Genomic DNA, 23,205 nt, shown 5'->3' on the forward strand with positions numbered 1-23,205 from the left:
ATCTACTGAGGGACATCTGGGTTGGTTCCATATTTTAGTGATGACAAATTGTGCTGTAAAGAAATTGTTGTGCTGATGGTTTTAGTGTGTTCTTGTTTGTAGTCTTTTGGGTAGATGCCCAAGAGTGGGGCTGCTGGGTCATAGGGGAGCTCTATATTTAGCCTTCTGAGGAACCTCCATACCGCTTTCCAGAGTGTCTGAACAAATTTACATTCCCACCATTGTAGTAGGGTTCCCTTTTGGCCACATCCCCTCCAACATTTGTTATTGTTAATTTTCCTGATAATGTTGAAGCAAGCTTTTAAAGACAAAACCATGTGCTTGTGTGGGGGCCTCAAGCTCAATAAGAGCATTATAAGAAAACCCAGCACAAGAAGCACCTGGGCTAAACAATGCGATGCTCCTGCGTATTCTCTGAAGCAGGGCCTATCTCTACTGGCCAAGCCAGGCATCTGCAGTTCAAAGGATGGTTTGTCTTACCCTAGGCCTTTGAAGCTGGGTGGAAAGCCCCCATCATCCAGCTAGGCACCAGGATGCCTTTGAGGACCAGATGACATCTCCTTACTTCAGGAGGGCTGGAGTCCAGCCCCACAGGGCCTTCCTGGGTGCCCCCAGAGTTAAAGCACTGGCTGAAATCTCCTCATCACTTCCAGGTTTCTAGGGGATTCCATGGGTTTGGCTGTTTGGGAAGCCAGGTCTGAGATCCAGAGCAGCATGTGAACGGTTTGTTCCCAAGCCCTACAAAACATCACTCCTACAAAACAGGAGAGAAGCACAACTAAACAAGGGACAAGCAGAGCTACAAAGCAGTCTCAGTGAAGGGCTCAGCCACCCCCAAGAGGGGTTCCCAAGCAGGATGGCCTTTCAGCATTGTCTGCAGGTAATACAAAAACTCTGAGCCTTCAGGCTCTTTGGTTGGAGACTTCCCTACAAGAGGACTGTGAGCCCAGACTTCCCCAGCAAGGGCAGTGGCCACCAGAGGCTGGCCACCAGCAGTAGCCCAAGAAACTTATATCCTTCTGGTTGAGAAGGAAAATACATGTGGTGTACCACAGCTTTTCTCCAAGCTTCCTGATAACCCCAGTCTCTTCCCTTAGTTCTCCACCTTAAATTACTGCTACCTCGTGTGCTTTCTGTTCTCCAACATCTGTTTGAGCAAACTTTTACTAAAGGCTCCAGCATTCTTCCTGTTTCACTAATCCCATCTGGATGGCTACAGAACAAGTGGGAAAGGAAGAGGAATGAGAAGCCTGCACTTGGACTGACCTGCTCACCCATAGGTAACCTGGAACAGTCACGTGGAGCTAGCTCAGTTCACAGGTCCTCCCAGCACCCTGTGGCACCTGTGCCCTTTTGTGTGCATGCGCTCTGCATGTGGGGATGTGGCTGCTGATGTCAGAGCTCCTTCAAGTCTCTGGGTAATCTGCATACTACATTTCTGACACATTAATGAGTTAAAAAGCTCCCTGGGGGGCTGGGGATATAGCCTAGTGGCAAGAGTGCCTGCCTCGGATACACGAGGCCCTAGGTTCCATTCCCCAGCACCACATATACAGAAAACGGCCAGAAGCGGCGCTGTGGCTCAAGTGGCAGAGTGCTAGCCTTGAGCGGGAAGAAGCCAGGGACAGTGCTCAGGCCCTGAGTCCAAGGCCCAGGACTGGCCAAAAAAAAAAAAAAGCTCCCTGGGGACTGAAAATGTGAACACAATCAAAGCCCGAATGCTCAACTTCACACAGAAGTGACTCCACCTCTGGAGCAGCTGGATCTTAGAGGGTTTGCAAAACACTTTCCCTGACTTCCTCGTAATATTCAACCACTGATTTTTTGGTCAATCTCCAATGCTACAGACTTAAATTGATTTACCCTAAGTATGACCAAAGAACTCGTGTCCATTAATCAAGTTGTTCCCATTTATATGCAGTTATCTTGGCTTCAGGAGATATATCTGAATCCAAATTCTAATTTCCTGGTCCTAATCACTAGCATTAAGAAGTGATTAGAGGGGCTGGGGATATAGCCTAGTGGCAAGAGTGCCTGCCTCGGATACACGAGGCCCTAGGTTCGATTCCCCAGCACCACATATACAGAAAACGGCCAGAAGCGGCGCTGTGGCTCAAGTGGCAGAGTGCTAGCCTTGAGCGGGAAGAAGCCAGGGACAGTGCTCAGGCCCTGAGTCCAAGCCCCAGGACTGGCCAAAAAAAAAAAAGAAGTGATTAGAAGGCTGGGCACCAGTGGCTCACATCTATAATCCTAGCTTCTCAGGAGATGGAGGGGAATATGGAGATGGAAGTGAAGGAGGAGGGGGGAAAGAAGGAGGAAGAGAAGGAGGAAGAGAAGGAGGAGGAGGAGGAGGAGGAGGAGGAGGAGGAGGAGGAGGAGGAGGAAGTAGATGGCCACTACTGGCTCACAACTATAATCCTAGCTACTCAAGAGGCTGAGGTCTGAGGATTGAGGTTTAAGGGTACCCCAAGCAGAACAGTCTGAGAGATTCTTGTTGCCAATTAACCAGCAAAAGCTAGAACTGGAGGCATGGCTCAAATGGTTGACAGCAAGCTATAAGTGAAAAGGCTAAGCAAGAGCTTAAGGCCCCAAGTTCAAGCCTCAGTCCTGGGAGGAAAAGAGGGGTAATCAGAATACAGACCCACTTCTATTATTCAGAGTATGCTTTATTAACACAGAAAGACAATGATTTGCCTTGTTAAATTTATGGGGCTGTTCAGACACCATGTGGAGCACAGCATGAACTTGATTCCAACGAAGAAGCAAAACCATTGCCATTACCAAAACTCCTCACGGATAACAATTCTCACCCCCCACCAAAAAAAGAAAAGAAGTATTAAAGGCATCAGATATACAAATCTAAAAGTACATTACAACATTTAACAGCAAGACTTGCTTTATCTTTAACATATTACAGAGTGTCTCTCCTGATTTTCCAGTGATGTGAAGAAAGGTCTCTCATTGTTTTGCTTTCCAACTTCCACCCTGTCCTCCTGCAGAATGCAGTGGCTGGGCAGATGCTCAAGGCAGTGACTACAATGCCAGCTCTGCACCCTTCTTGTGCTGGGTCCGGGAATGGCCCTCGCTGCTGACAGACCCCTCCTTCTGTGGGTTCAACGTGCTGGTCTTTCCAGATGTTTCAATCCAGGGGTGCTGAAGGACCTGGGGGGCTGTGTAGCGCTTTTGGGGGTCCACTACTAGCAGCCGGCTCACCAAATCTTTGGCAGCTGTGAGGGTGAAAGAGGGGTAGGGTGGAAAAACGGGATGAATACCACTGGTTCTGAATTTCCCTCCCCAAACACCAAGTCAAACATTCACATCCATGCGGGTACCAAGGACAGCGAACAGGTCTCATGGAATTCTAGAAGATGGAGTCCAAAGCTGCTCAAACCACCCCTAAGTGTTGAGCACTTAATATCTGGCTAGTAATACCAAGGCACTTGAGTTTGTTTTTCACTTACTCTCAGGTCATTTACTTTTAAATTTAGCTGTGAATGGCCAGAGATTGCACCGCTGAATGGACAGCTCCAGGGTTCACCTGTCCAGCTCCCACCCCTGCCCAGGGAAGTCTCAAATCTTACCATCAGAGATGTTATCCCAGTAAGGGGCAAGGAATTCAAAGTGTCCCAGCTGGATGATGCTGAAGAGCTCATCCTGGTCCCTCTCTGGGCTCCGGAAGGGGGGGAAGCCACACAGGAGGATGTAGAGGATCACACCTGCAGCCCACATGTCCACCTCCAGGCCATACCCTGCACCAACAAATGCAGAGACAGGTAAACTCAGACCAAGCAGGGTCCACAGTGAGGAGAACTCAGCTCAAAACAGCTATAAGTCGCAGAGAGGAAAGGCTCTCGGTACAGAAGAGCCACTTCCAAATACAGCCACCTTTAGCCAATGCCTGTGGACAAAGTGCCTGCACCAGATAAAGTCAACCATTAGGAATTCTCTCTCTGATGACTCTCCTTATACATGAAACATTTGTGGTCCACAGAACACTGCTGCCTTGCAATCCCTTATTATCAGTTCATGAGAAAATAAGTAGAGCCATTGAAAGCAGTGTTTGAAACTCACAGCAATTTGGTATGGCCAGAACAGGCTATTGCATCTGAGCAGAGATCAGCTCAGGCATTGTCAAGCACAGACACAAGCTGCTTTTCAGTGTGCATGACAGGGAAGGATTCACGCAGTCCATATTGACCTGGCCATCACAGAGACAGACTGACAGGCTTGGTCTGTGGTAGCAGTCTCTGTCCCCTCTCTATTCATTCATTGTCTTCATTGTTTTAAAGAAAACTGTTGGCCTCTGGATGATTTTTGGAAGACAAATAATGCTTTCCATGTGTACCTGAGCATGTTTCCCAGCACACAGATGGATACTTGTGAAATCAAAATTAGGATCATGTATATATTTTTACCCCGTTTTATTCACTTCACACTGTATTGTGGTATTTCTTTTATAAGAATAGCATATGGGGTAACATTCTTCAGAAAGAAACGTACCCATTACCTGACTTATGTAACTGTAACCCCTCTGTACATTACCTTTATAATAACAATAAAAATAAATGAATAAGTAAATAAATAAGAAAACTTCAAAAAATGAATTGTATATGAAGGAAATAAAGATACTCTTCACAAACATGACTTCTAACAGTGACCAGTATGCCCTTTTCATAATAAATCCCCCAAGTTGGGGATTTTTCCCTAATTTTCTTACAACCATAAGGAATTTTCTGATGAATTCCCTTATATACTAAACATTTGTGCACATGTCATTTTTGTGTGTATGCCCTTCCTAGAACTGGAACCTGGACCTGGGAGTTGTCCCTTAGCTTTTTCACTCAAGGCTGGCACTCTATCACTTAAGCTACAGCTCCACTTCTGGCTTTTTGGTAGTTTATTGGAGATACGATCTCATGGACTTTTCTGCCTGAGTCGACTTCACACCAGATCCACAGGACTCAGCCTCCAGAGTAACCAGGATTACAGGCATGAGCCACCAGCACCCAGCTGTGATTATTAGCTTAAATTTCTAGAAATGAACGCCACACAGCAATGTACAGAGGAAGTTCCTGATACATATCACCCAATCATCTTCCCAAAAGATGTAATAGGAGTATATACATTCTCAAGCACTTTCTGAATTTTCATCTTTAGGAAATGGAAACTGACCGTTTTTCCATGGAAGTTAAGTCTTCATTACTAAGCTTCAGGGCAAGTTTGTCCAGATACAAATCAGCAAGAATACATTAGGGGTAAGTCATTAATGAACTCTCTGAGACAATGTTAATGGCATCTACCCAATTTAAATAGTCATTTACTCTTGGGGCCTCATTCTGCTGGGCCTCTTTTTTCTCCTTTTTTTTTTAAAGACAGTGTGTGTGTGTGTGTGTGTGTGTGTGTGTGTGTGTGTGTGTGTGTGTGTGTGTGTGTGTGTACTAGGGCTTGAATTCAATTCAAGGCCTCAAGCTCTAACTCAGCTTTTTCACTCAGGGCTAGCACCCTACTACTTGAGCCATGCCTCCCCTTCTGGCAATTTTTTAGGTAATTGAAAATAAAAATCTCTCAGATTTTTCTGTCCAAGATGATGTCAAACCTTGATCCCCAGACCTCAGCCTCCTGAGTAGCTAGGATGGGTATCTGGTCCCCTCTTCATCGATGTGCCTTGGCCTCTTGACTTGACCATTCCTGATGCCCCCTTCCACCCTCAGGTGGCCCAGCCCCCCCCCCCCAATGCACAGCCTCCACTCTCAGGCAGGACTCCTGACCTCCAGCAGTTTGGGCTTAGCTGTCCCTCCTTGCCCTGGCAATCACCATCTTACCAATTCAACCACCATTTGAAGAGTCTCGCAATGACCTTTACCCCAGGCTTCCCCTCTTTGCCCACTGGACTATTCCATGTGTCCATTCTGTGTGTGTGTGTGTGTGTGTGTGTGTGTGTGTGTGTGTGTGTGTGTGTGTAGAATTTAACTTGACCCACAGCTCCTCATATCCTAAGAAGATTTGTTTGTTTTTGCCACTCCTGGGGTTTGAACTCAGGGCCTGAGCACTGTCCCTGGCTTCTTTTTGCTCAAGGCTAGCACTCTACCACTTGAGCCACAGCTCCACTTGCGGCTTTTTCTGTTTATGTGGTACTGAGGAATTGAACCCAGAGCTTCATGCATGCCAGGCAAGCACTCTACCGTTAAGCCACATTCCCAGCCCCCTGAGTTTTTCTTTCCAGTGTGCGGTTTCCCACAGCTCATGTTGTCTATTTGCTGTCTTTCTTCTCCTGGATCTAGTTCATGGGTCTTCCATTTAAATGTCTGTGACCTTTAGGTTTCCCCCTGTCCCACTGTCACCACAATACAAGAACTACTACTGAAGGGGTCATTTCAAGTTAAACACCTTCCCTCTGTGGTGAACCTAGGCGCCTGCCCATGCAACTGCATGTCTTCTTGGTGCACTGAGGACAGTGTCCTCTCACCACCCCTGCCCCCAGCCTCAGGCCTGCTCTGACTCCATATCTCTGCTTCCCCATGCTAGGAGACTAACCTTTCCTTCCATCCATCACCAAGCCAACAGCACCCCAGGGCTTTCCCAGCTTCCTCAGGGTGGGGAAATAGACTTCAGGAGTGCCAGCACACTCCAAGAGTCATCACGCAAGTGAAGCTTACTTATATATTTCACATAGTATTTGTTCAAAGTTCCTTGAATCATCTACAATATGAAAATAGGTAAGAAGTATCCATAGGTGCTAAAATGCAATCCCTTTATCTTTTATATGCAAAGTTGAGGGGAAAATTTGAACCAATAACCATAAGAATGCTTTTGCCCACCTGTAATACTCAATGTACATATGTGAAAATGGAACTAGGAAAATTGAGAAGATGGGTGGAGTTATAGAGACAGGAAGAACAATGATTGAGATGCATTGTACCCATAAACTGTGACATGTTGAATTGAAACTCCTTTGTACAACTATTTAAAGATAATAAACAAAATATATTGAAAAATAATAGAATAATTTTAATTAAAAATAAAGAATGGCTTCAATTTTCTCCCAAAGAAATAATTTAGGCCAGAGGCACAAATTATCTTACTTGATCCATGTTCTCCACCCAATTCTGCTCCATCTTTCATTTCACTGTCCTGCCTACAAACAATACACACATACACACACACACACACACACACACACACACACGCACGCACACACAGAGAGAGAGAGAGAGAGAGAGAGAGAGAGAGAGAGAGATCCTCTGTAACAAGAGCAGCCTTCAGGAAAAGATTCTCAAGTTATGATCAAGAAAGCTTGCCCCAAATATCTATTAAAATCCAAATTCAGTCCCTAATTCAAACTCCTTGAGATTTCTGACTGTTCTATATTGGGAAAATTCCAAACACAAAAGCTAAGACGTCTGTTAGGGGGTATCATGAAGCACTTACCTTTCTCAGAAAGAATCTCAGGAGCTACATAAGTCGGAGTCCCACACACAGTAAATATGGGTCTCACCACATGCTTTGCAAGGCCGAAATCAGCCAGTTTCAGGGTGGTAGATTTGTTCTCGTTCCGCTCAACCTGTAAAGGAAACAAAAGCTCCAAGCCATCAAAATCATGAGGAGAAAAAGGAATCAGGAAGACAGACTCAATGCATAAGGAGACAAAAGAAGACAGACTCAGTGCATAGGGCAACAGAAAAATGAAATCAAGAAATATTAAAATGTCCAGACTCAGAAACTAAAAGAGAATCATGCCCAGAGCATCAAACTCACCCATATTAACTTCTGTCCCTCCCTCCCTCCCTCCCTCCCTCCCTCCTTCCCTCTCTCTCTCTCTCTCTCTCTCTCTCTCTCTCTCTCTCTCTCTCTCTCTCTCTCTCTCTCTCTCTCTCTCTCTCTCTCGTTTGTTGTGCTATTACTGGGGCTTTAAACTCAGGACCTGAGTGTTGTCCTTTAGCATTCTCCCTCAGGCTGATGTTCTATCACTTGAGCCACACCTCCACTTCCGGCTTTTGGGTGATTAATTAGAGATAAGAGATTCAAGCTGGGCACTGGTGGCTCATGCCTATAATCCTAGCTACCCAGGAGGCTGAGATCTGAGGATCACAGCTCAAAGCCCGCCTGGGCAGAAAAGTCCTTGAGATTCTTTTCACCAAATAATCACTCCAAAACTGGTAGTGGCGCTGTGGCTCAAGTGGTAGAGAACTAGCCTTGAGCACAAAGAGGCTCAGGGACTTCACACACTTTGCTGCCTGAGCTGTCTTTGAACCAGGATCCTCAGATCTCAGCCTCCTGAGTAGCTGGATTACACATGTGAGTCATGAGTGCCTGATGCCTCCTTTTAGATGTCAAGTTCTAAGAAGAGGGAGAAGCTGGTAGCTTACACCTGAAATCCTAGCCACTTAGGAGGCTGAGAACTGAAAGACTGAAGGTCGAAATCAACTACAGACAGAAAATTTTGTGAGATTCTATCTTCAATGAATCAGTAAAATGCTGGACTGGAGCCATTGTCAGCTATGAGCATCAATAGCTGAGCAGGAGCAAGAAGGCTCATACAAGCCCTGGTATGGGCACAAGAGGCAGACAGGATTTCTGTGTCTTCCCTCTCCTTTAAATGTGGAGAAGCTACAACCTCTTTAAATTACAGAATGACAGAAAATTGGAGGGCATGTCTGGAAACTGGAAGTCTTGAAACTCATCTATTATCCCTGTGTTTTAGGCCTAGATCTTATTTCCTTGTTTTTGTGTGGGTTTTTTGTTTGAGGGTTTTGTTGTTGTTTTGGGTTGTTGTGGGGTTTTTTAATAACAAGTAGAATCTCCCTTAGCCATATTTTGGGTAACTCTTTGCAGAACAACATGGCCAGTGGTATTTCCCCAGTTCAGAAAATATAAAACCAACAGAAAAATCTGTATATTTTTTAGTTCAACTCCCACCTCTGGATTTTAAACAAGGAGGTGCTTTTCTCTCCTTCCTTTCTTTCTATCTCTCACTACTTTATCCTGTTCTGCTAAAATTCATTCTTGCTTTAAAAAAAAAATACCTTGCAAGTCTCTCTCTCTCCTCCTTGTGTGTGTGTGTGTGTGTGTGTGTGTGTGTGTGTGTGTGTGTGTGTGTGACTGTTTACTTTTCACTGTGGACCTCAAGTTGCTGGGATTTTCATGGAAACTGAAAAGCTGAGGGAACCCCTCATCCTCAATCGCCAGTCACCTCCAGTCACATACTGAGACCGCATGTAAGGCCAACTGAGGAAGGAAGTCTGCACATGCACACAGCTTAGCCAGCACTGACACAGATCCAGCTGACCCCATGGCAAGTCTCCCCACTTCCAACCCCAGAACCAAAGTTAGATTCAGCCTACTGTCCAGCACGGCAGTACCATTGTCAAAAAGTAGCTGCTTGCATTTATGATTTATGATTCTGTTTCTCAGCTGCACTGGGCACATGCCCTGGTCTCTATAGCCCCCTGTGGCTGGTGGCTGCCATGTTGGAATGCTATCATTGACCATGTAGAAAGTTCTAGTGGGCAGCACTGAGTTACAACTAGGATAATCACATTTCAAGCAGAAACAAGTTTGACTAGATTTGGATTGATTGCTTGATTGATTTTGAAGCAGGCTCTCATTGCCTATCTCAGGCTAGCCTCAAACTTTTTTGGAGGGGAAGTTGAAAATGATATAATTTACTTAAAATTTTGACAGTATGAGCAAGGAGAACACACAGATGAAATAGCTCAAGTTTGCATTTATGAAAAACCTGTTGTCATGAAGATTACCATTGAGATTTATGAATCATAGAATTGGATTCCTCTAAATTATTAGAAAAATTGTAGCACAGATGAGTTTGAATGGCAGTTCAGCCTACCAAAGGAGTGGTCCTTAACATCAAGACAATTGAAATTATAGAATGCAAAGTGACTAAGATATAATACAAATGAAAGTAAATGCTGGGGTTACAGGTGTGAACTACCAGCCCAGCTAACTCCTCCTCTCTGGACCCCATGCAAACATGACTTCTGAGCCTTATTCTTTCAAACACATTCAAGTGACTGCTTATCTAATCTCCATTAAGTCCTGTCCTCCTCCTCCCTTGAGGTATTTGCAGGTAAGATGGGAGCTTGGGAAATGTTTGGTCTTAACCTAAAAGAAATGACACAAGAGGTAACCATAGCCATAGCAAGTATTTAGCAAGAAAGGTAAAACTGAGAGTATGCTATATTTCACGGGGAGGGGGCGGGGGGGAACAAACATACAACAAAGGATAAACCCAGAATATCTCTCTTCAAGTCCAAGATGTATTGTTCTACCATATGAAGAAGCAGAGTGCATTTGAGGGAAAAGAATAATTTGCACAAATCAAACTCTGACCTTACCAGGCCAGGCACTGGTGGCTCACACCTGTCATACTAGCTACTCAACTGGCTGCGATCTTAGGATCCTGGCTTAAAGCCAGCCCAGGCAAAAGGACTGTGAGACTCTCCTCTCCAAATAAACAGCAAAAAGCAAAAAGCTGTGACTCAGGTGGTAGAGTACCAGCCTTGAGTATAAAATCCAAGTGAGAGCTAGAGGCCCCAAGTTTGAGCCCAAGTTCTCTCGTCTCTCTCTCTCTCTCTCTCACACACACACACACACACACACACACACACACACACACACACACAGCCTCTGTTCTCCTAGTATCTATCCAAATAGACCAAAAGGCATGTCCCAAATTTCATCATAGATGTCGACTGCACTGGCCAAAAATAAGCTAAGTAATTATTTGAATCTATATGCAAAAACTTACTGAGATAAGGCTGAGTAATTTTATACAAGTGACACACCCATTGATGTCACCAGATCTATAATAGAAATGACCAAGGTGTCTACACACACACACCCTCACATCACCACTAGAACTACCTGGGGGGTGGGGTGGCCAGAATGGGGGGGGGGGGGTGAGGCTCTATGTCACCCTGTTCCCCTGAGCCACGGTGTCACCTGGCAATGCAGAGTGGGCAGACATCTCAGTCTCTCCTGATCAGGTTATGTTCTTCATGTTAGCTTTGCTCCTGTCACTGTAGAGAGCCTGTGTCCTGGTTGCCTGGGCAATGTAATTCCTGTCTCTCAGCCCAGATAACCAATACAGAGTCAGAGCTTTAGAACTCAATCCACAGACAGAAATAGTCTCATACCCCAAAGGAACAAACAGAATAATTTAGTCTAGAAAATCTAGAAAGTAAATCAAAACATGGTGGCAACTGGAATTACCAGATAGATCATCTACAATTAATCACATTTGCTGGATAATTGCTCGAAAATATGTCCCTCAAAAAATCTGTAAATATTTTCAACCATGTAATCTGCAGTGGCTCATGTCTGTAATCTGGAAGCTCGCGGTTTTAGGTCAGCCTGGGCAAACAGTTCATGAGACCTTCATCTCAACAGAGAAAACTGGGTGTGGTGGCATGCTCCTGTCATCACAGCTACAGCAAGGAAGCATAAATAGGAGGATCAAGGTCCCAGCCAATGAGGGCATATATTCAAGTCCCTGTATGAAAAAATAACAAAAGCCAACTGGCTGGTGGAATGCTTCCAATAACAGAGTACCTGTTAGCAAGCATAGGCCCAGAGCTCAAACCTCAGTACCAACAAAACAAACAAGCAACAACAATAATAGCAAAACAATATCATGAGGGGGAAAAAATAAAACACCCCTGCTAAAAGAAAATGTGGATTCCTGTTGCAAAATAACCAAAACATTACCTTCCTCATAGAAAGCCCAAATTCCAAAATCTAGATCCCCCTGACCCAAGAGAAGCACATGGAATGTCCTGGAAAGGTAGGCTTTTATTATAAAATATTTTATGATGTTACATGGATACAGTTTCAAAATGCTAAACTGGTGTTAAAATCACTTTGAAGGCATGTCTCAAATATCTCCTGTCTTCCTGTTCTCTTTGTGATTCAGCTTTTCCCTTAGTCTGGGGATCGTCCTGGAGCACTCACCAATCACCCGCTGAGCAGGACCTGGGTGCCTAAGAGTGCTAGGCTTGTCCCTTCTGGAAAGTGTGCCAGTCCTTCTGTTCCCAGCTCCTGTGAGCAGGAGCCCCTTTCTGTGGCCAGTGCTATTACTTAGCAGCACTGTCACCATTAGGATACACACAGGAATCTGGGGGTCTTTTTGCTTCAGTTTTTGTTTGTCAGCCAGCACCTCACATCCTACTCCTCAGAACACTTCCTGTCTTCTTTTTTTTTTCTTTTGTCAGTCGTAGGGCTTGAACTCTGGGCTAGGGTGCTGTCCCTGAGCTCAAGGCTAGCGCTCTGCTCTACTACTTGAGCCACAGCACCACTTCTGGTTTTCTGGTGGTTAATTGGAGATAAGAGTCTCACGGACTTTCCTGCCTGGGCTGGATTTGAACTGAGATCCTCAGATACCATCTCCCAGAGTAGCTAGGATTACAGGAGTGAGCCAGTGGTGCCCAGCCACTTCCTGTCTTAATCTGGCGTCATCTGTGATGATTCTTCTTCCTAAACTCTTCAGAAAACCATCACATTCAACCTCCCACCCAAATGGGAAACGTGTCTAGAATATCTCCCAATCTCAAAGAAACTGTGAAATAAAAACCCATCTCCACACCTTAGGCGGTGGTTCATCCTGGTTACGGTCAGGGTCACCGGTGACTTTCACCCTGCCCTGACTCAGAGCTCCACCCCACCTCATCTGCAAACTCTGTTCTCTGGTGTCAGTGAGTAAGGATAGGTTCCTTCCAAAGATGGGACATGAGGACCATGACCCCCGCTCCCTCTTAGGCTTCTCTGACGTAGCATCCAGCATCCCCCCGTTGATCCTGATGAGCCCTGTCACTCCCTCCTTCTTCCCTCCTCTGAGCATCACTTGGAAACTCATCAGTAGAGATCTCAGCAGCCTGAGCTCCAATGGAACAAAATCGGTATTTATACAACATTCCAGAAGAATGTATACACACAGTAACATTCTGGATGGTCCCCAGGTTGTCCACAAATGCCAGAACAGAAGGCCCCATGGCTCAGTATGATTTGATCAGGGTTGGCCCTTGGGGCTCTCAGCTGACTGGTGTTGGGTGCCATCAAGACAGCCAAACACCCATTGAATGTCCTACTTGGATGTCACCTCCTCAGAAGCTTTCAGGCTCTCTTGCACTTGGTAGTGATGTGGCCCAGAGTCCCTGGCACCGAACCCTCACCTCACATCTATCTCTAAGTCTCTATCTTGATCTGAACTGGCTGTTCTAGGTCACCTTCCTAGTGGAGCTAGTTTCTATGCCTCTAACTGAATGGATGTTGAGATTGTTGTACACAGCCTTGTGATGACTTCTGCACATCTGTGTTATGCTTGTAAGCAGCCAGATGCCACCTGGACACTCAAAACCTGGATAAACCTCCATTCTGTGCATCAATAGTATATCAATTCAACTGTGATCCTGTGGCTGGCACACACCTGTAGCCCCAGCGCTTGAGAGGCTGAAGCAGGATTGAAAGTGCTCAGCCTGAATTTACAAAGCAAGACAATCAAAAAAAGGAAAGAAAGAAAGAAAGAAAGAAAGAAAGAAAGAAAGAAAGAAAGAAAGAAAGAAAGAAAGAAAAGAAAGAAAGAAAAGAAAGAAAGAAAAGAAAAGAAAAGAAAAAGAAAAAAAACAGCTTTCATGCAATGTTCCCATATGAACAGAAGATGGCAGCAGAACACAGACCAAATGACAGAATCCTTAAGGGTAAAAGCTTAAGCATCTTGGCTGACTTCTGATATGTTCTTTCACACTTCTTTAGACCTTTTCACTCCAGGCTTCATTTCCAACTGATCATAAGGACCAAAACCATCTTAGACTCTTTCTTTTGCCAGTCCTGGAGCTTGAACTCAGGGCCTGGGCACTGTCCCTGGCTTCTTTTTGCTCAAGGCTAGCACTCTGCTACTTGAGCCACAGTGCCACTTCTGGCCTTTTCTATATATATGGTACTGAGGAATCTAACCCAGGGTTTCATGCATGCTACACAAGCACTCTATCACTAAGCCATATTCCTAGCCCCCCAAAAAGATCTTAGAATCCAAACCTTCTCCAAATGTTATCTAGACTCAAATTATACCCCAACACTAAAGACACGTAAATAATGACTGGAAGCTGTGCCACCTGTGTTTCATGCCTGTAATCCAAGCTACTCAGGAGGCTGAGATTTGAGGATCACAATCCAAAGCCATCATGGACAGGAAAGTACATGAAACTCTTATCTCTAACAAACTACTCAGAAAAAGCCAGAAATGGCACTGTGGCTCCGGTGGTAGAGCTCTAGCCTTGAGCGCAGAGGCTCAGGGACAGCGCCCAGACCCAAGAACAGAGTTCAAGCCCCAAGAACAAAAAAAAAAAAGTTGCACAGAGTTTTTGCCTGAGCTAGCTTTGAGCCTTGATCTTCAGATCTTCAGTCCAGCCATGGAAATTATGTTGCCTTTTATTCTGAACATGGCAGGAAGTCACTGGCAGCTGTGAGCATAGATATCACTGTGCTGTGGCCTCCATTTAACTCATATCAGGTTCCTCGGTGGCCATCCCTCTGGTTATAGAACAGTCGTTGAGCCATAAGCGTTTCCTGGGTCAGGTCTGATAACGTATTTCACAGCACATTTGACATCACTTGTCATTCAATGGGATGAGACTCTCAAACTCTAAATGTTAAAGACTCACACCTAACTCTAACCCTGCTCTTCTCCCAGAGTTCCCAGCCTGCAAAAAAGCACCGCTCTCATTTTTCCTACACCCACCTTTCAGCTACTGCACCATTTCTATGATCTCCTACATATCCTCTCCCTCCCCTCGCTGCTCTCCCCTACCCCAGCTTCCCCCCTCCCCTTCCTAGTGAGCTGTCTGCTTATCATCTCTTCTCCCTCCACTGGGCCCAGCCTACACCACCAAGCATATTCCAAACTCTCCGGGGAACTACTTGCCACCAGAAAAATGTAATTAACGTGGATATTTCTGCAAGCTGCAAAAATCTCCTAATTAAAACTTCTTTTGCAAGATCTCAGGAGTCCATACAGCACTGAAGTAAGATAAACACTAGCATTTTATCAGGAGCTGTGATCAGAAGAAACACATGAACCTGGCAATGGGTAATATAGGCTTGAAATTGTAACTCTAGGGCTTAATTATCAGATATAAATATTTCTGTTGATTAAAACAACATGATAAGTGAGCTATAGTCGTCAAATGTTCCTTCCATGGGGAGAAAGTCTCAAAATGCAGCAAGTTACAATCAGCCCTGTAAGCACAAATTAATTCTAACATAATCACTTCCCTGTGCCTGGCAAAGACAGGTCTTAATAAGTAAGCAGCTGTCAGGTGCTAGTGGCTCACACCTATGATCCTAGCCTCTCAAGAAGCTGAGATTTGAGGATCATGGTTCAAAGGCAGCCCAGGCAGGAAAGCCCATGAGATTCTTGTCTCCAATTAGCCACCAAAAAGACAGAAGTAGAGCTGTGGCTCAAGTGGTAGAATGGCAGCTTCGAGATAAAAAGCTAAGGACAGCAACTAGATCTTGAGTTCAAGTCCCCATGTCAGCACCAAAAATAAATAAATAAACAAATACCCTAGCAATCAGCCACAAAATGAAGGACACACATTCGTCTGCCAATGCCTAAGACAACTGAGGTACAATTATTAATGAACAGTCACCGTGTCATCCTTTTTTTAAGACTGTATTTTAGAATACAAAAAAATACTGCAATGAGATTATCATGGCAGCAAGTTTTAGCAGACATCTTTCAAAGCCCAAACAATTAGCCAGTTGTCAGAACCAACATTATTTTTCATCTCTATCTGAAAAACCAGAAAGTGCTACCATTTCGACTTCTAACATAACCACATGATGAATTTTACTCACCCAGAGAAAGATCATATATTTTATGAATGTGACACACCTGTCCACTTCAATAAATGCAAGCTGAGAGATTACCCACAGAACAGGAAATACATTAAACTGTTCCACTGAGATGGCTCACATCAGTAGCTTTTATTTGGGAAAACAAAGAAGGAATTTACTTCAAAATTTGAAGGAAATTCAGAAAAGAGAAAAAGGTCTAATTATCATTTAGAATCCATACCAATAAATAAGAACTCATGTATTTGAGCTAAAAAAAAAAACTATGAGTACTGTTTTATTACTCTATTTTCTCTCACACATGCACACACATACTTCACTGCTCCAAGGCAACACATACACACATGCATGCTTCACTTGCACTAAAAGCAAGTGTACAATGACATTTGCATCCATGAAGGCATGCTAGCCAGCTGTTGAGAGACCATAAGCTAACAATTCCACACCTGCCATATTCCTTCTCCCTTGGGTAAACATCTCCACCAATTCTCAGCATTCTAAAATGTCTCTATTTTAAAAAAAAAAATCACTGACTAAGAAAAATCTCAGCCTCCCTTTATAATAATGTCACAATGCCAGTAACAACCAGACTTAAGACACCTCAACACAGAACTGCTCCTGCTTCCCATAGCGATCAACCATAGCAAACCCCTTCTTTCTTGATTTTCCTGAGTACCTAATGTACCTCTTTCCACCCCGTGCCTTGTTTTGTGGTGCTAGGAATGGAATCTTGTGCATGCTAAGGAAATGCTCCACCCTTGAGCTACATCCCAAGCTCCAGCCCAAATCTTATAGGGTCCTTTGGACACTGTTTTCCTTAGATGCCATCTTCCAAAAGTGTGCCTTCTCTCTTGTTGCAATAGTCCTGACTAAGAACTTCTCAAGAAACTTCCCAAGAAATGAGCTGAGCAACAGACTGCTTCCAAGAAAATAGACTAAGCTCACTGTGAAACAAGAAAACAGTTCTATAAGATACAAACACAGGGGACCGAGTCACACCCGGAATCAGAAGTTCTCCTGCTTAAGGAATTCAGCAAAATAACCCCAGAGAGTTGTTAAAACTACCCTGGGCTGTGGCACTCCAAAGTGTCCATAATCAACAGCACACAGCATGGTCATCCATAGTATGCAGAAACGTGCACCAAAAATGGTCGGAAAGTAGGAAAACCTGAGTAAAGAAAGCCCAAGGCTATCAACTAAGGCAAAAATTAAATTTCGCGAAGAGAGAAACATTTCAGGATCATGTAGATCCCTCAAGTAATCAACCAAATGATTTCTGCAAATCTACAAGATGAGGCAAAAACAAGATTGCTTGAGTCAGTGGTCACACAAACTTCATTTTGCTAGATAATTAGTATGACTTGCTCCATGTTTTCCTTTGGCTGTGGGAGCCATTTTCAGACAGGTCACTGCACTGGGTGGAGTTTACAGGCTGGGTCTGCACTCATGCAAATGACAGAACAAATGAAATCTCTGAACTTCCCCTCCCAAAATATGGATGGTGGAAATCATTGATTTGTCTGTAGCAATCTGGCTTTGAATACTGACTTTCACTAACCACACCATTATCAGAATCATTTGAATGTGATAACAAAGGTGGTAGCTATCGCCCAGGCAACCTGTTACCATCTCTTCCTTCAACTAATAATGTTCATGAAATGTCTATTTTTTAAAAAATAAAATGTTCTAAATTTCAGGGAATAGTCAAAATAGAACAATCCTTGGTGTCACAGAGCTCTTTTTAGTAAGAGAAAGCAGACAGAAAAGGAAATGTAGATTATAGAAAGAAAATATTAAAATGGTGGCCGGATGAAGAAGGAACAAAGAAGCCAGATGTTGCAGTGCTGACAAAGACCACCAGGTGGCGTTCCCGTAACAAAGCAGATCAGATTCACGGACTGCAACAAGTTAGAAAACACCCTTGGGATCTGGCATTTAAGGTAGACCTGTTGGCAAACGCCACCAGGTGGTGCTCTCGTATTCAGCCAGATTAGGTTCATGGACTATTGCAACAAGAGAGAAGGCACACTTTTGGAAGATGGCATCTAAGGAAAACAGTGTCCAAAGGACCCTATAAGATTTGGGCTGGAGCTTGGGATGTAGCTCAAGGGTGGAGCATTTCCTTAGCATGCACAAGATTCCATTCCTAGCACCACAAAACAAGGCACGGGGTGGAAAGAGGTACATTAGGTACTCAGGAAAATCAAGAAAGAAGGGGTTTGCTATGGTTGATCGCTATGGGAAGCAGGAGCAGTTCTGTGTTGAGGTGTCTTAAGTCTGGTTGTTACTGGCATTGTGACATTATTATAAAGGGAGGCTGAGATTTGAGTGTCATGGTTTGAAGCACAAGAAACTCCATGACAGTCTTCTCCTAATGAACCAACAAAAAGCTGGAAGTAAAGGTGTGGCTCAAGAAACAAAACACCAGCCTTGGGCAAAAAAAGCTAAGGGACAGAGCTCAGGCCTCCAGAATTCAAGTCCCAGTACTAGCACACATTATACACATTACACACACACACACACACACACACACACACACACACACACACACACGTAATATGCTAGTACGTGAAGTTTACAGAGGAGGAAGCAATTAATATTTATCTTATCTCACATTTTTTCAACACCCTGTGGAAGCAGTACAAATCAGGGCTTACCAAGAGATTTTCTGGCTTGAGGTCCCTGTGAACAATGTTCTTGTCGTGCATGTGGACAAGGGCCTTGCACAAGTCTTTGAACATGAGGGCAGCTTCAGGCTCAGGGAACTTCACACTCTCTATGATGGCATCAAAAAGGTCCCCTCCCTGCACGTACTCCATGATCAGGTAGATTTCTGTTTGTGTTTCATATACTTCATGCAATTTCACTATATTGGGGTGAGAGAGGCTCTGCATGATTAAGATCTCACTGTCCACTATGTCTTCCTTGCCCTGGAGCTTGGCCTTGTCAATGATCTTCATAGCAAAGGCCTGCCTGGTCTCATGATGCTTGCACTCTTTCACAATGGCAAAGTTCCCATCCCCAATGACCCTGCCGGTGTCATAATACTTCTCCACATTGGCTGCAATGATGCCCATAGGCCTCAGCTTCCGACCACTGAGCCGCTCTGACTTGCTGTCTTCTGGCCTTGTCTTGGGCTCTTTCTCTGCCTTAGTGGGTGGGTTGTCTCTAAGAACCATCTTTTTCCCTCCTGCTATGCCTGGCTTCTTTTCCTTCTCTGCCTCCTTTTCTTCCCCTCGGGTCCTGGAGGGCTGCTCGGGTTTGGCCTGCTGCTCAGGCTTGGCCTGCTGCTCTCTTAGGAGCCAAATATCTTGCTTGCTCTTGCAAGAGTGCCCAAAGTCTCTCTTCGGGTCCTTTGCTCCTTCCTCTGTGACTGGTAGAACTTCCACAAGGTCCTTCTTGGCTTTGGCTGCTCCCTGGCTTTCCTTTCCTTCTGGATCTCTGTCCTCTTTCTTGTCTGTGTGTTTGCTGGCTCCCCAAGGCTCTTGCAAGGGATTCTTGTTACTGTTTCCATGACTGTTACCCTTCCACTCTTCTTCCCCATTGGTAGAGTTTGCCTCCAGAGACCTCCTGCAGCTCCTGGTCCTCCCCAGCTTGTCCACGTCATACCTGTGGCCTTTCCCCAGGTCCAGCTCACTGGTCCCCAGCCAGCGCCTCTCCCTCAGCAGGTCCTTCTGCAGCTCCCTCTCTCTCTGGCACTTCTCACATCTGATGATCTCCCCAGTGGTCTTTTCGATCTCCACCCCCAGGTGCTTCTCTCCACTGGCATGCCTCTCCTCCAGAGGGGTTTCCCTAGGTGGCTTGCTGCCAGCTTCCGGTTCCTGCTTCCCCCTCACCCATCTCTTCTGGGCCCTGGCTTTGTCCTCCAGCACTTGCTCCCCAGCAGTCTTCCCTGGGTGCCTGGTGGTCACCTTGCCCCCAGCAGCCTCGCTGCCACTTCCAGGCTCCCCACAGTAGTGGCCGCCTTTCAGTAGCTTGCTCTGAAGTCTGCTTCTCAGCCTTGGAGAAGGCAGTTGGCTGTGCTGGGTCAATGTCAAGGTCCGGTTTTTGTGAGGATATAGCTCCTCGATGGCCATCTGAATACTCTTCAACGTCAAGGGTTCTTTGCCCATCGCTATGAAAGCATCTCCTTCCCGGAAGAAATCAGAGACACTCCTGATTTCCCTGCCCTTCAGGTTAAACAGTTTCCTCACGCGATCATTCTTCCATCTTGGGAAGCCCAGGGCTTCTGAGATGTCGGCTAAGAGCTGCTCAAACGTCTGCACTGACCGCCGATTGAGGAGCAGGGTGACCTTCCGGAGGGGCTGCCCGCCCAGCTTCACCACTGTCACCACTCGGGGCTTCAGTGGGCTGTGCTCAGCAGGGCCTGAATGAAGGCCATTCTGAGGGCTGAATATGGGCAGGACAGAGCCCCGGGGGCCCAGGAATGGTTTCTCCAGATGCCCCCCACCCGCAGACAGCCAGGTGCCCTGCAGCTTTCGCTCTGTGATTTTTGAGCTTAAATATTTTAGGGAATGGTCACATGGGCCTCGATGTCCTCCTGTAACAAGAAAAAGATAAGAGAAGTAATTAGTCAAGATGGGGCTTCATCAGACTCTACAAACCCTGAGGATGGGGGATAAACTGAGTTCTAGCTGAGCACCCGGCTCACACATGGGACACTCTGGGTTTGATGGTCAGTGGACAGTGAGGGAGGGCTAAAATGTTGTATTCTACTGTTAGTCAAGTAGGGGGCTGAATCTAAATAATCTTGCAGATATCCTGGCTCCTAGCCAGGAGTCTGGGGGCTGTCCATCCAGCTCCAAAGCCTAGAGGTGAGAAGAGCCATCCTTTGAATTGCAGACGCCTGGAGCAATGGGGCCAGCCAGACTGCCCAGCTTTGGAGAACTATGTGGTGGTGTTTAGCCCCAGGGGAGCATTGCTTCTTGTGCTGTCTCCACTCAACGAGTGGGGGACTGCAGGTCTTTGTAATTGGCCTCTAAGTATACCCTATATGGATGGAAAAGTTCTGCTGGTATCTGAGCATGTCCATTTAAGGTCTGGCACCTTGTCTTCATGGTCTGGGAAGGGGAAGTGCCCCTTTTCTCAGGTGATGGGTGTACCTGAATCCCTGGAGACAGGGGCAGGAACTTGGTTGATAAGTTGCTGGACCTGTCAGTCCAGTAGTCCAGTGCTAGGGACTGGTAGCTTCCTGTGACCCTGGCCCCAGTCCTGACCCTATTTAGGCCTGGAATAGCTCAGGGGCCATTACACCAGGCCACTCGTCTCCATGTTCGAGTCCTGTGTCCTGTGTCCTGTCTTGTCTCCGGTCACCACGGTGTCCCACTTCAGCTCTCCATTGGCGCTGAATTGGTTTGTTCTTCCTTTCCTCTCCAGCCTGTTTCCTGTTAAATGTGTTTACTGTTTGCAGGCCTTTGTAACAATCCACTGCCAGCAGACTGATAACATTCTAATTAAGACTCCAAGATTCGATCTTTCAAAATGTGGCTTCTCTGTTAATTCACCTTATAACATCACCATTTATAAGTCTGGTCTATCAGTGACTATTTGAAATGATGGTGCCTTCCTTTATACTTTAGGTCTCATTCCGAGGCTCCTTTGTGTTACGGGGTAAGAAATGTTACGGGGTTCAAGAAAGGGGAGCCCCTGTCCCTCCAAGAGTCCACCACTCAGAAACAGTCTCAAGCACAAAGATGGATTTGGGGCTGGGGATATAGCCTAGTGGCAAGAGTGCCTGCCTCGGATACACGAGGCCCTAGGTTCGATTCCCCAGCACCACATATACAGAAAACAGCCAGAAGCGGCACTGTGGCTCAAGTGGCAGAGTGCTAGCCTTGAGCGGGAAGAAGCCAGGGACGGTGCTCGGGCCCTGAGTCCAAGGCCCAGGACTGGCCAAAAAAAAAAAAAAAAAAGGTGGATTTACTGGGGAAGCATAAAGCGAACTGCCCAGCCAGGGACGCAGCACAGACTCGGGAGCTGAACTGCGACAGTGAAAAGCAGGCTGACCAGCCAGGGACACAGTGCAGACTCGGGAGCTGCCACCATGACCTGAGCAGCCCTCAAATTGGAGTTTATAAAGGTAAAAGTGTAGCACAGATGTAGGGGGTTGATGCAGGGAGTAGAGCAAGCAACAAGTTAAGCAAGCCATTTACAGAAGCAGAATTTGGGGGTCAGGTTGACCTAATAATCAAGATGGAGTCAGCTCTGTTCCCTACAACACTTTGTGAGACCAGAAGTGCAGAATAGGCAGCAAGGGAACCTTCCCACCCCCACCCACAAGCCCCCTCCCCCAGCACACCCGTAAAACCCGGGAGCCCTCTAGAGTCAGAGCCCAGCATGTGCCCCAAAGAGCTCTGCTTCAGGATCTATGGATGAGACACAAGGCCCAAGGTTTGCAGCCCAGAATATTCTAGAATTTTACCAACAGCTTTGCCAAGAACAGTTTATACACTAGACTTTGAGCACCCTGGAAGAAGGCAATGTAGACAGAGTAACTATCACAATGTTTGAGAAAGTTCTGGATTTCAATCCTGGAGTGGCCACTGACTATTCACAGGGACTTGGGCAAATTATTTAGCTTTCAGTTGCTCATCTATAAGGTAAGACTGTCAACACTTTCCTCCTAGAGAGGTTTTTTTTTTTAACCTTTAAGTAGTTGTACAAACAGGTTTCAATTAAACTTATCAATTTATGAGAAGAATGCATTTTGGTCAATGTCACCCCTTCCATCATTCTTTCCCATCTCTCCCAACCCCACACATCCCCTCAAGTTACCTAGTTCCATGTACACATAGATACATTGAATATTATACTGTATTTGTCTACCCTATTTCTCTCCATCTCTATTTCTCTGCACTTATCCCCCTCTTTCCTCTTGACCTCCCAGGGTCTTTGTGAAGAGCAATGAGAAATCAATTACAGTTCACTTAGCCAAATGTTTGGCACATCAACACAGTCAACAATTAAGCCATGAGAAAAGGCTGAGAATTATTCACACCCCACCCAGATCCTTATCATCTTAAAATCAAGTTCGCATTACAAGGCTATTCATAGCAATCTATTCTAGTAGAAGCCTGCCACACACAGCTTCCTGGACATCAGGAGAAAGACTGGCTCAATCTGGCACCAGAAATACCAGAAATCTGGTATTTCTGAAAGCTCAGGTGGAAGGTCTCTTGCATTACAGGTTGGCACAATAAAGTAAGTTTCTGTCTAGGCATGAAATTTCCGCTAGTTTTTTTCTTATTTTCCCTTCTTCTTAAAATAAGGAAAGCCTCTAGGGTATCACTCGGTGGTACAGCAAGTAATTAGTATGTGCAAGGTCCTAGCTTCAATCCCTAG

The 23,205-nt window shown here is 45.5% G+C and overlaps 1 protein-coding gene across 2 annotated transcripts in view; it reads right to left on the bottom strand.

Moving 5' to 3' along the window:
- Positions 1–2,648: 2,648 nt before the first annotated feature.
- Positions 2,649–23,205, bottom strand: part of Dclk3 (doublecortin like kinase 3) — a 44,368-nt gene continuing 23,811 nt past the window's right edge. Inside the window, exons 2-5 of one of the 2 annotated variants that reach the window (XM_048348655.1) lie at positions 18,522–20,404; positions 7,429–7,561; positions 3,582–3,749; positions 2,649–3,227 (exon numbers count right to left, since the gene is read on the bottom strand). In XM_048348655.1, the coding sequence (XP_048204612.1) occupies positions 3,034–3,227; positions 3,582–3,749; positions 7,429–7,561; positions 18,522–20,404 (2,378 nt within the window). In that variant the 3' untranslated portion in view covers positions 2,649–3,033. Of the gene's footprint in view, positions 3,228–3,581; positions 3,750–7,428; positions 7,562–14,858; positions 15,028–18,521; positions 20,405–23,205 lie in introns of those variants that run through there. The other variant, XM_048348656.1, reaches the window with a different exon arrangement.

The sequence above is a fragment of the Perognathus longimembris genome, chromosome 6, assembly GCF_023159225.1.
Source record: "Perognathus longimembris pacificus isolate PPM17 chromosome 6, ASM2315922v1, whole genome shotgun sequence".
Taxonomy (NCBI): domain Eukaryota; kingdom Metazoa; phylum Chordata; class Mammalia; order Rodentia; family Heteromyidae; genus Perognathus; species Perognathus longimembris.